At 37.1% G+C, this 13,612-nt stretch overlaps 1 protein-coding gene across 3 annotated transcripts in view; it reads left to right on the top strand.

Annotated features, from left to right (window-relative positions):
- The window catches only part of Su(Tpl) (Suppressor of Triplolethal), a 55,285-nt gene that overhangs the window by 7,642 nt on the left and 34,031 nt on the right, over positions 1-13,612 (top strand). For all 3 annotated transcript variants that reach the window (XM_089736251.1, XM_028181912.2, XM_028181910.2), the window contains exon 2: positions 6,865-6,912. In XM_089736251.1, the coding sequence (XP_089592377.1) occupies positions 6,865-6,912 (48 nt within the window). The remainder of the gene's footprint in view (positions 1-6,864; positions 6,913-13,612) is intronic.

Raw genomic sequence — 13,612 nt, 5'->3', positions numbered from 1 at the left:
TTAATATCGTCAGAGGTGAAATTTACCGCTAAATTACTTTAAAAAAAGAGAAATTGCTTTCTTTCTTGGTTTGGCTTTCGAGAATTCAGAAGTCCTGAAACGAAATCCTAAACATTAAGATATGGGATAGAAATGAAACGAATGTAAAGACCTATTGTACAAATATCTGATTTTAGGGAAATAATAAAGCCGAATAGATGTCGTAGTTATAACTGTAATGCTTAAAAAGTGGGCATACCAAACAAATCAAATGGGACCGTATGGAAGACTCTTCACACATAAAAAATAAATTGGAAAGTCCTCGAGAGACTAACCTATAAGTAAAGTTATAAAATATAGCTTTTTCGAGAACGAGTAGATAGGTGTAAAAGGAACGACTTGTCTTATTATTTTTTTTTTTTTTTTTTCCTACCTATGCTGATAGCCTTGAGAGGCTATTTCAGCTTCACCCTAACGTGTGTAGGTGAGCTCACGGGGCTCAAACCGGAGAGTTGCTAACACTGACCCTAGCAAGAGCAGTGCTTCGCAGAATCTACCACCGGATCGGAAACGCGACCCACTGAGAAGATCCGGCGAGAAACTCAGTGGGCTGTGTCTAGGGGTTAATTCGCTCGTCGAGCCCTTCGTCGCAAGCGACGGGTTCGACGAGGACGGTGACCGGTGCTTGTGGTGCCTAAAAGCACCGTTAATGGATCGGGAGGATCCGTAATGACGTGCTTTGGGCGACGTCGACTGTTTACCATTCGGTCTACAGGATCGGGTATGTAGTTTCCAGCGGCCACGACAAGAGGGTTCTCATGTCGTGCCGCCTTCTCGAAATGGCGCAATGATGCCGACTGTAGATACTTACTGACAGAGTCGAGCTCCAGGTCATCGTGGAGATCCACGTTCCTCAGGAACCATGGTGCTCCGACGGCTATCCTGCAGAATCGGGATTGAATAACCTGAAGGGGCTTCAAGTTGGTGAGGGCTGCGTGAGCGAACACTACGCTTGCATACGTCATAACGGGGCGTATGCAAGTTTTGTAGAGAGTTACCTTATTACGGAGGGACAGTTTGCTTCGCTTGCAAAGCATAGGGTAGAGACGTCCTAATATGAAGGCGGCACGGTCGCGTACCGTTTTAATATGGGGACGGAATGTCATCCCTCTGTCGAGGGTGACGCCTAGGTATTTGACCTGCGAGTTCCACGGTATGGGCTGGCCAAAGAGAGTGACGGGGCTAACGGCGGAGGTGTTTGCGCGCCTATTAGGGAGTGGGATGCTCGAAGTGGTATTCGGAGGGCGACCCCTTTTGAAGAGCACCGCTGTGCTTTTCGTGGGGTTGATGTCGATGCGCCACTTCCGGAACCACTGTCCCATGGTGGCTACTGCGATCTGGAGTCGCCGATGAAGCAGCGACATCTTCCTACACGAGTAGTAGATAGCCGTGTCATCGGTGAAGAGCGCTAGATGGGTCTCCGGAGACCGGGGTATATCATTGATATACAAACTAAATAATAACGGGGAGAGCGCGGAGCCTTGCGGGACTCCGGCAGTCAGATGACGGGGGCTTGTCTTATAGTATGGCAAGAAATGCCTTATTGTGTACTCTTACTCTTGTTACCATTGCAACGATTGTATACTAAAACTATTTCTAAAACTCATAACAATCGTTAGTGGTTAAAATAACCAAAATTATAAATTAATACAATAATATGTAATCATAATTAATATATCCAAATAAACGAAATACAAAAAGCTCTATAAAACTCAAACAAAAGAGCTAAATCTGTAATCCTAACTAAAATAAATAATTTTAACGGGCGTATAAGGCGCAAAGCCACTTTACTGTGATTCCCCAGTCCATGCACGTGTTAGATTGCGATGGTTTCTGATCGTGATCACGGGCACACATTATTTTTGTGTGCTAAACGATTCTGGACATTTAACGTAGGCAGATAAAAATCAAAATCCTTTACATTAAGTTAACTTATGGCAGGTTTAGGTTTTTTTGTCGTTGCTTTGTGTACGCGCCACCTGGTCTTTTTTCCTGGGTATAACCAACTATTGAAAGAAATGAATCACTTTTGTTAAACCAAATGGGTGTCCGACCCAAAAATTGCCAGAAACATATTTTATTGAACGATGCATCACTAACTTTAAGGCCTTGTTCGGACTAGGCGAGTATTTTAGTCGAGTACCGAGTAATTTAGTAGCTAAATGTTTCTGAGCACCAAAAATTTAGTCGAGTAGGTTAGTAAATAATTTAGTCGAGCTAATCCATTTTGTTCTATTTTTTCGGGCGAGTAGTTTAGCCACTAAATTATTCGGTACTCGACTAAAATACTCGCCTAGTCCGAACAAGGCTTTAGTACTAGATAAATTAAAATTGAACTGTCGTGTATTATTAACCTTATTATTGGAATTGAATTCGTAAATGTAAACTGTCGCTACAATTTAATCGTTAATAAAATACATTGTACATATTGTCTCACGTGCCGAAAAATGTAGGTAGCTACACCGGATGTACATACTCAATAAAAGACTTACCAACCTACCTACTTACTTACAACATGATATTAATATTTGAAAGCCGTCAGAGTACAATATACAATTTTTTTTTTAAATCGAAATAAAATTTAAACAAAATTAGTGGTGACATCACAAGTAAAAAAAGAATACACATCTCTTGACAAGTATTACTTACTACATTTATCTATTCAATAATGCCAACGAGTGAGTAACATAAAAACATCTATTAAATAAACTGAAATCTTTACCCAGCAGCATTGGATAATTTCACTGTGATCTGTTATTTAAAACATGTCGAAGATGTTTGTAACATATATGTAAATTTTATCAATGTGATCCTTATGGTATCTATCACAGAGTCAGTAATGGCATGTGATGAATGACATCTGATGTACGCGTGACGGTGAACACGCGCTGTAGGGACCGAGGTCGTCGCACCCTTCGTCCCTCCAAGCCTTGGCACCTGGTCGCGCGCTGAGCTGTTACTGGCAACCAGATGTTCTACTCTCGGAAATCTCTTCGAATTACCCATTGTATTTTATTCAAAGAAATATAATTTCATGTTGTCTAAAGTAGACGCTATCAATCAGAACTCAATAGTTTATCATAAAAGTGAAGGAGCACATAAATATGCAATTATAGCAATGTTAACAGCAATCATTAAGTGAACTATTAACAGGAAAATTAACACTTTCTGTAATGAGTTAAGGACTTGAAATCTTTTTTTTTATTGATTAGATAGGTGTAGTGCGAGCTTACGACGCAGTTTTTTATACTACTACTACTACTACTACTACTACTATAAATGACTGCCCCATCCTTTAAACGGAAACGCATTACTGTCTCACATAGGAATAGGCAGTTTGGTGGTGGTACCTATTCAGGCGGGTTCATAAGATGCCCCACTACCCGTACACAACCAATACAGACAAGACAGTCATGCCTAAAATTTCCTTTCCCCAGTGAAACCTTAAATTGCTTTGCAGTTTCTGTACAAAACATTAAATGTAAGTCCTGGGTACATAATTCTTTGCTCATACAATAAACATGGACGATTGGCGGCATCCCATAAAGGCGTAAAACGGTAGTAAACATAGAAAATGAACGTAGGAATTATGTGATGTTTTTATGAAGGCTGGCACCGTTTACGACCCTTAAGAATGCCGCATCCTTAGCTTCTATAATGGAAAGGGACGGACATTTTTGAATGGGGAAAATTGAGGGTTGCTATAGAAGCAAACAACTGTATATGTGGAGTCAATGAACGCAACACAACCCATGACATAAAAGAATGTTTAATGCAGAATATAGTTTTACACCACAGTTGATATTTGGATTAAATCTCTCTTTTTTGTTTTTTTAATTACTTTTGTAAACACGCGCATACCGTCTAGCTGGTGGTAATGGTAATACCAGAGATACAACCAAGTCACTGTATACCTTTGAGTACTCTCAGCTCAATGATCAATAAGTACGTTAAAGCAAACATTATAATTATATTATTTTACAATTGTCTAACAAGTACTACTCTGTTGAGGAATAAAATTCGTAATCTATAGGTAAAACGTAATCACTGCAAGACATTTACCAATTCTGAATATTTTTAAGCTAACATGTTAAAGTGACATGGTTCCGCGGAGGAATTTGTGCCATTCGAGTTTGCGAACTTTAATCATGTACAGAATTAATCGAATAACCGTATGGTTTTAGTGGCACCTTGCAAATCAACGCTTTCTTGCCGAACGACAAACTGACCTTTAAGTTAATAATCTTGACGAATGATAAATTAAATGATACCATTACTGAAATACAAAATAAACAAAAGCGACGCTGTTTGTTTTTAATTTTACTGCAGTGTTTACATTGGTTAATAAAATTAATATGCAGGTGTTTCACTCTACGCTTGCTCACTTTATAAAATTTATTTAAGTAATAATGTGTTCGGCGTGTTATTAATATCATTGTTTGTTAACAATCTACGATTCATAACGTACAGGAAATAATTTGTGTGTAAATAACAAGTGATCTTATGAATTCGTGCTTAATTACCTTTTTATTAAGTATGTGGGTGTACATTTAACATCTCTTCTACCTTCATATAAAAATATGTTAGGTACTCAGTGATTTGTTTGCTAAAACAACAATGCATTAAAAATGAATTAAGTACGCCTTGGTAAATGCCATTTAAATTGATATTGCATCTGAGTCCTCTAATCTTAATTGCGAATTAGTTTTCTCGGGTAGACTTTTGGCTGAAAGCGCTTGAAAGCTTTTTTTTTGTTCGTTAAAGGTCACAAGCTTATTCCGCTAAGGTCACGTTGTGCAGGTATTTTATTGCTTCACTCTACAACGCAGCGATCCAACAACCCAAGGCCATAATTCCTTTTGTATACTTTTTGGCGTTCTAAAATAATAATTGTCTAACTAGTGGGTGTTACATATAGAAATTTTGTCATAAAACGATTTGGTATGTTGGGATATAAGAATATAATTAAGGTTATGTGTTAGGTTATCTTTTGAACAAATTTTAGGTTGTTGGGTAAGTCTATTATGATTCTTTCAAATTGGTTTCATAGACATGTGTACCTGAATACATAGTTCTCGAAAATGTAAACTATCATATTTTATTTACAAGGTATATATATAATCCCATATTCGAACTTTTCAAATTGTTCTTGGAATATTAATGCCTAAATGACCTTGCTGATGAACTGGTTTATCGTTTGCAATTAATTTCAATCTTGAAACAGGACATTTAGTTGGAAAACGATTATGTTTGGAAACTAGGGACGTTCGATAAAATGAAAAATTCTTCAACTGACGATTCATTAGCTTTAAATACTTCCGTTTCGTGCGCGGTGTACCCTTCCGTGGCACCTTACCTTTAGTTTTAGTTTGTTCCACTCATCACCGCGTCTAGACAACAATATTGCATGTTATTCAATTATTTTCACATTTTTACCATCGCACCGCCCGCCACCGGAGTAGAGTTCATCCATACTACTTGGAGCCACTGCGGTCATCCACAGTGCGTTTCCAGAGATCTTTTTTGCCACGTACCATCCGGCTATGGAATGAGCTCCCCTCCACGGTGTTTCCCGAGCTCTATGACATGTCCTTCTTCAAACGAGGCTTGTGGAGAGTATTAAGCGGTAGGCAGCGGCTTGGCTCTGCCCCTGGCATTGCTGAAGTCCATGGGCGACGGTAACCACTCACCATCAGGTGGGCCGTATGCTCGTCTGCCTACAAGGGCAATAAAAAAAAACCTACATACTTTAGTTAAATGTAAATAAACTATATTTTATTTAATAATTAATTGTTTACAAATCTAAATATTTTAACATAAATCAACTCACACAGTAGAACAAATCTTCTAATGCGCTTGAAGGAGGCACAGTTCCCAAGATACTGGCTACATTAACTCGTTGGACAGCCAGACTCACTCTCTGTGCAAAGTACCAGCCAGCCTTAGCATCACGTGTAACCTCCTTCAAGCGTTTGATTTCAGATTGTCTGGTTAAGTAAGTAAAGCAATTTTAAGAAGTTTACATCACTAGCACTGCCGCCCAGCCTAGTTATGTTTCTCGCGTTCGACCATCGCCGGTTGTGCAATGGCACGGTTTGCCGACACTTGCTCATTGTGGCCAGCTCGAATTGTTGCTCAACAAGTTTGGCTTCTTGTCGTCTAATTACAAAGTTTTTATTAGGTTATGATATAAATTTGATATTCAACTCGTTCGCGTTTATAATTTCAAACGTTATTGTTAAATAAACATTATGGATGTTCGTTGACATTGCAATTTTCGAACGCACTGCATATTTTACCTTGTAATCCCTGGCTTAGGCCTTGCGTCATAGAATCATTACGTGTTTTCCTACGTACTTTTCATCTACGTACCCAGAAGCTATTAATCATTCCAATGAAATTAAATAAGTACAAATTTACTGTTCAATATGGAGATTTATATGTATTGTAAATAACAGCGTTCTTTCGAAGCGTTGTTTATTGTACTAAGGCTATGCTAATCGTTAAGATTGCATTAAATATATGCTTACTTGCAAATGAAAAATCATAATAATATGTATAATAAAACAACAAGACTTGTTGTACCCTCCTGACACTATTTTATCACTCAAATCCTTCGTACTGAGTTTTTCTATTTCCATTGTTGATAGTAACTAGTTACTGTCGCCCATGGACATCAGAAAAGCAGTTGGCACAGCCAAGCCGTTGCCCACCAGTGAGAAGAGTATTCGGAGTATTATTATCATACAATAGAACCGTTACACAATATGTGAAATAATTCTACCAGCACATTAATGTTTAATATAATATTTTCTTTTGTTTCAGGACCGATTAGCTAAACCTAAAATACAGTTCCTACCCGGAAATGAAGGGGTAAGTTCGATACTATAATCTAATATATAAAATTCTCGTGTCACAATGTTCGTTCCCATACTCCTCCGAAACCGCTTGACCGATTCTCACGAATTTTTTTATGCATATTCAGTAAGCCTGAGAATCGGCTACTATCTATTTTTCATACCCCTAAGTGATTAAGGTTGTCCACCCCTAACATTTTTATTTTATTTGGACTTTTTTTTTTTGTTAAAATGAGGTATTATGTGGTTAAATGAGGTTTTGTTATTTTTATTATATATTCCCTCATCGTTCACAGCACTACATACCTCTTTCACTCATTTACCACATCCTTACACACTTACAATAAGTTAGTTTTTTTTTTTTCTACACTAGAAATTCCCTAGAAATCTTATATATGGCAAAACAATGTTTGCCGGGTCAGCTAGTATTATTTATAAATCTTTTTTCAATTATGCCATATAAAAAAAAAATACAAGCTCAGACAAGTAAATAATATTGCAGAATAGCAAATTAAACGGTTAACATTGTCCCCGCGATATCACATACTTAATATATGTTAATGCAGTTTCCTTGCTTCTATTTAGCACAAATGAAAATAAAATATCGCAGAGGTCGATGCTCCTTACAGAGAACCATTCGGTTCTGTAACTTACAGGTAACGCTATTTGCCGTAAATTCGTTCGTGTGTCAAGTTCAGTGTAAGGTTTCGTGTTATCTGTTTGCCATATCTCTGCCGCAACTAACGGTGGCGCGTGTCGACATGAAAGTAATCGTCGATTTGTACAAATTCGAAAGATGTTAAACATTCGAATCTTAAATGTGTATTATTTTTGAAATTTCTAACCGCCTGCACGTAATAAATGCATGTACTTATGCGGATGAGTTTACATAACTCAATGACCTTATCAATTCGGACATTTGAAATGAACATTGAGAAATGTAATTTTAGACAGTCTTGTTAGATGTGAATTCTGTAATGTTTCATAATACACGCTTTATTGCGTCAGCAGACAAATGTTGGTGTTTTCCTTGTGTACGGAGATGGCTGTATTAACATCTAACACAGAAGTTTTCTTCAATTATTATTATTATTTTTTATTGCTTAGATGGGTGGACGAGCTCACAGCCCACCTGGTGTTTAGTTATTACTGGAGCCCATAGACATCTACGACGTAAATACGCCACCCACCTTGAGATATAAGTTCTAAAGTCTCAAGTATAGTTACAACGGCTACCCCACCCTTCAAACCGAAACGCATTACTGCTTCACGGCAAAAATAGGCGGGGCGGTAGTACCTACCCGCGCGGACTCATTAGAGGTCCTACCACCACTAATTCCTATATAATTAAACACGAACTTGCAGCATTATATCGCACGACATTCACGTTTATATGGTAATCCTTTACGGTCATAGATAGACTAGTTATCGCTGTTTGACTCGTGATCGACTCAGTTGACAATTTGAAGGTTAGGCCATTGAAGAAGTGTCCTAAGCTGCCTTCCGAAGTCTGGGGCCTCTTCGTCGCTCGGGCCTTGACTCGCCTCGAGCGTACCAGTTAACGCTTGCGGCACTCGATACGCTTGCGAAATAATATGATGACCCACTTTGTCGATTTCGATTTGCGCGTAATGGTGCGATCGGTGATCTACTAACGTTTTTTTACCTAAAACTTTTCTCGCGACAGCGGCTGCTCCCTTTTCCTTCACGCATGTCGACATTTTTGTCAACGTAATTTTAAATATGTACTTGATACCATAAATCTCGTCATCAGAACAAACAAGATCGCATTTGTTTTTTGCAAGACAAGCTTTTGTACGGATTTGTGGATAGGCTAATTTCTGAATAAATTATTTAAAGTAATCTGATCTTAAAAGTGGTCACCTTATTATGCTACATTAGAAAAAAAAAAAAAATTAAATTCAATACGACCATTTCAAATTAAGGATATCCGGCCTTAATAAGTTTAATGCCTAAAAGTATAAATTAAATATTTAACAAAACAACGATATTGATAGCATGGCACGCTTAAACTTGTTCAATAAAACGAATATCACTGAAAATATAATTTCATCAACACTATTATGAGCTGCCTTAAAGTCGATGTTAAAGACATCATCATGAATGTACATCAGTTATGGTATTTAGGCAACAGTATTCATCGCAAAAATGAAGCAAATACAATAATGTTTACAAAGTGATAATACCCGGTCGATCCCCGCGTCCGACGGCAGGCGCCTCCGACCGGTTTGCTTGTTGCCACCGCTCGCCTCGCCTGCCGCCGGTTTGACGTGATCTCTTCTCTTGTTGCTCGTCGAGTCACTTGCCCGTATCATATGTAAACGACCTCGACGGCCTTATTCAAAATCTAACAAACATGTCGTGTTTAACTTTATCCCGCTTCCTGTAAAATTGACAATGATTTTTTTTAAATCTTGACATTAAATATCAAGGTGCACTACTTACATAATTTAGTTCATTTGACATTGGTCACGATGAAATGAATTTCGTGTAAATTTAAGAATTCATGCCACGGTTTTGTGTGGGATATTGATTGATCGTATTTCAGTTTTTGTGATATGTTCACTATTCTGCAACATTTATTTTTCACTATCACGCTATTGTTTTATGTTACATTTTGAAACTCGCGAGCACGAGTGATTTCGCACAGTCTTCATTTCCCTATATTAATGATATTTTCTGAAAACGCTTTGCCATCATCATTCCTCGAATATCTTTATATCGGTGTGTTAGGTCCGACACACGTTGGCACATTTCCAACTTGCACATAATAACCACAATTCAATGAGTCGCAGACCAGAATAGTAAATAAGATAGAGAGAAGTATGTTAAAAATAGCCACAGTTCCAGTCGTCTGTGGGCGCTTGTGGATTGCACCTCCCAGGTGCGACGGCCGTTGTCCTCTTTGTGGCACTATTACCTCGCCACTCGCGATACTGTCTTACGTAATGGTTTTATTCCCTTTTTTACCCATATCTGCGGATACTTATCGATACAAAAGGCCAAATGTGCTAGTTGTGGCGGGTAGCCATCATATAACGCAAGATATTTGACAGATGCGTGAATCTCGCTTACGACATTTTCAAGATAAGCTCGCATATATACAAGTTCCGAACAACAACAATGGACCTTCGGTCTACCGGTGGAAGATCTTTCCTTTGTCGTATACCTACAACTGGGGGGATGGTTAGTAGGTTAGGGTAGTAAAATCTTCAAGATATTATGTCTGTCGACTTAATCTATTGCCAAAACTGTTTTCAGTTCATGTAATGAAATCTTTCGCATCACAATCATGTACAATGAACCCGATACTCTTCATTGTAAAATTTAAGGCTTATCACAGTGTAAGGCTAAATATAATTTGTGTCGATTAGGTCATTATCCTCCCAAGACTTTACTGCCTCCACGAACGACTTACCAAACATTGCAATCGACAAAACAGGATTCAGCGTGAAAGTGGACGTAATTTTAGGAGAAAGACTTTATATACAATAACATTAAATACTGATTCTCGAAAACTTATTGAAAAATTTCCAAGAAAATCATCAACAACAACAACCAAGCAAAGATTGTTTAAGAATCATCTCATTAGTAATCTCTAGGCATAAAATATAATTAATTATGGTGCTATGATCTTTCTGGCATGTAACTATGTTCAAGTAAAGGTCAGTAAAATAGGTGTCGCTTACTTCATTATTTACTCCAACCTTAAGACATGTATTTTTAATAAAATTTTAGTCAAACTTAATTACTATATTACTAAGTTCAAAAATCAAATATTTGCAGGAACAAAATTAAATATGTTTCGTCCTTGTTACGGGGATAAACGAACTGCGCCATGTCACTTTGCAATAATTTTACATTAGTAAAAGGTTGATACGTTTGTCTGTCTGTCTTATTAAGACTTTATAACTGGTCCATTGTCTTCAAACTCTTAGATAAACTTGGCCTAGTCTATGTAGAAAGCCAGTAAAAAGAACAAGGTAAAAATATGCGTTAAATTAACGTTATCACGGAATGACCATTACAGAAGAAAATTACAGCGAATTATATTGTCACGACGAATTGCTTGTGTAAACTACTAAAATACACAGCATTGATATAGACCGTGTATGTCAACGCTTACGTATTATACACATTTCATGTCCCAAAATATGTATAACTGTAACTGCGATATTGATACAAAAATAATATCAGTTTGGTTACATAATTAAGTGAAGTTTCAGTGGGTAATGCCAATTATAATTGATTTTATAGCCACCTTATATAATTTTGAATGTGGATATCATTAGATCTATATCTTTAGCGGGGCAACGCAATTAGCTACATTGTCTTGTATTTAGGTGTCTATCGTTATGAAATAGATGGTGTTAAATAATGAATGCTGTTAGTATTTGCAGCATAGTTCTATGTACAGATATAGATCTAGTCTGGTTAGTTTGATTTACTTTATTCACTCAAACACCATTTTGTGGATAGTTGAAGATCATTATTTTCAAATATTCACCAATGGAGTTCATTGTAGGGTAATTTGCGATCTTAATAGCGGAACGAATGTAAAAAAGCCTTAGTAGTATCAATACTAAGGTCAGTTAGTTACACGCGTTGAGATTTGACCATGGTGTCAGGGCTGGTGATACATTCGTTTATATCCCGTGAAGATTATAATATCTGGTTGTTCGTATGCATGTATCTAGGCCAACTTGTTTTATTTTTTCATTCTCAACACTTGAATGACTGTTTTTTTTTACCTTTACTTTGTGTTTGTGTGTGTGCGTGTGTAATACAAAACGATAGGATTAAGATATACAAAATGAATTCTCTCAATTCTGTTAATGTCGGTCGGAATATCGAAAACATGTTATTTCCATAAAATACTATTGACTACGTCAGAACTTTGTGTGTGGTTACTTATAAAATTTAATTTATAAGTTATTGTTTTAAAAGATACCTTCACCGGTCCCGAAAGATAAGCCTATTCTACGTTCGGGCGGGCAGTCACAACCAAAGGATCTGGTAGCGTTTAGATGGAAAAGTTTCTGATTTCCTGGTGGTAATTGAAGAAGTATGCGGACAGCGGACAGTGTCGTCTTATTGGGGCTCCGCTGTTCGTACGTGCGCGCTATTCACTTTCACTTCGCAGCGCGTGCTTTAACTATTGGACCCAAGTGGATGCCACTGTGGATTTGGGCGTATCTCGCGCTGTAAATGAGGACAATATAACCCAGACATTGGGACAGATAAAAAAAATTACCAATGCATAATTATCTCATACTATGTCATATTGTAAATGAATAATGAAGTAGGTCAAATAATACCCAATAAAATAGTTAATATTTGTTGTTGATGTAAAAAATAATGTCCATCAAAAAAATAATATAATTCCGTACGAGTTATTACCTTTGAATATTTAAAGCGGATATTGAATGTTTGTTAGATTATTCATTTCAATAAACAAATTAGTTTGAATTAAACTTCCATTAACCTAAATAATGTTAGCGGTACCTAATGTCACAGTTTTATTTTATAATATTCTTCTAGGCGGACGTTGAGGGTCTTTTAATGCGTAACCAGTAAAAAGATTCACGATTGATCATTATCGAGTGGAGCTCATTCTCAAACTTTCACTTTTCGTCATTTAATAGTGTCCGATTGCTTCTCCTTACACAGGCAGCGATTATAATTCCACAACGGTGTCGATAGGGTCATTTAATTTTAGACTTACCAAAGAAGTATTGGCAAAGTAATTCTGACGAACGGCCTTTGCGAAAGAGCCGTTCGAGCATTAAGGACACTAGAGTAATCATTAACGTCAAGTACAAAACTTTGGTCCGTTGAATTTCCTCGTTTAATTTTGATATTTAAAACGTTTCTCGGACAATGCTAACGTCACACAAACAAGACACAAAGATTAAGCACAGAACATTTATAACGATCATCATCGTGCTCGTTTTAAAATTCCTACAAATTCGTTTTGTCGGAATCATTAAAAATCTGTATGTATTAAATTGCGGGAAATAGTAAATCCTGTAAGACAATAAATCATCGTGTCCGATTTTCAGAATTTGCACGTAAAATAACTTGTTTTTACGTTGTTTTCCATTGAAGTAGGGAAAGTTGTCGTGTGCTCCAATGTCGCATGTCCATCGTACGCACCTAAGACCGCTTTCGATGCCCAATGAGGAAGTGCAAATAAAATGAATAGATTTAAGTTCCTCTACTGAAGTGCTTGAAAAATCGTTTGCATAAGATGTAAAAACTCCATTGCGTATATCATTCATTGCCTTTCAAGTTAATGATATACGCGGTACAGCTACAAATAACAACGGAATATTTCCATGCATTATTCCATATCGTCGCTCTAATTTCTGCCCGTCGAATACATGATCAAAACAAAATGGTGCCTTCGTGTTTGATTAATTCATTTTACATTTCTTCGTCAGGAACGATTAGACCCATCATAGTAAAAAAAAAAATTCGGAACTTCACAGTAAAAAGCACAATCTCATTCTTAGGTATTTTCATTTCAATTCCCCTGTACTCGTTTGATTTATGTCACGATTCCGCCATAGACGTATGAAACAATTTGCGCTAAATTAAAATGGCAACTTGTAATTAACGGACGGCCACATAAATGTAATAAATATAATATATTTAAAACAAACTACGAAGAATAAATTAACGTAATATCTATT

This window comes from Bombyx mandarina, chromosome 21 (genome assembly GCF_030267445.1).
Source record: "Bombyx mandarina strain Sakado chromosome 21, ASM3026744v2".
NCBI classification, from domain to species: Eukaryota; Metazoa; Arthropoda; class Insecta; order Lepidoptera; family Bombycidae; genus Bombyx; species Bombyx mandarina.
Note: the sequence above shows the minus strand (reverse complement) of the source record. Positions and strands in the feature narration are given on the sequence as shown.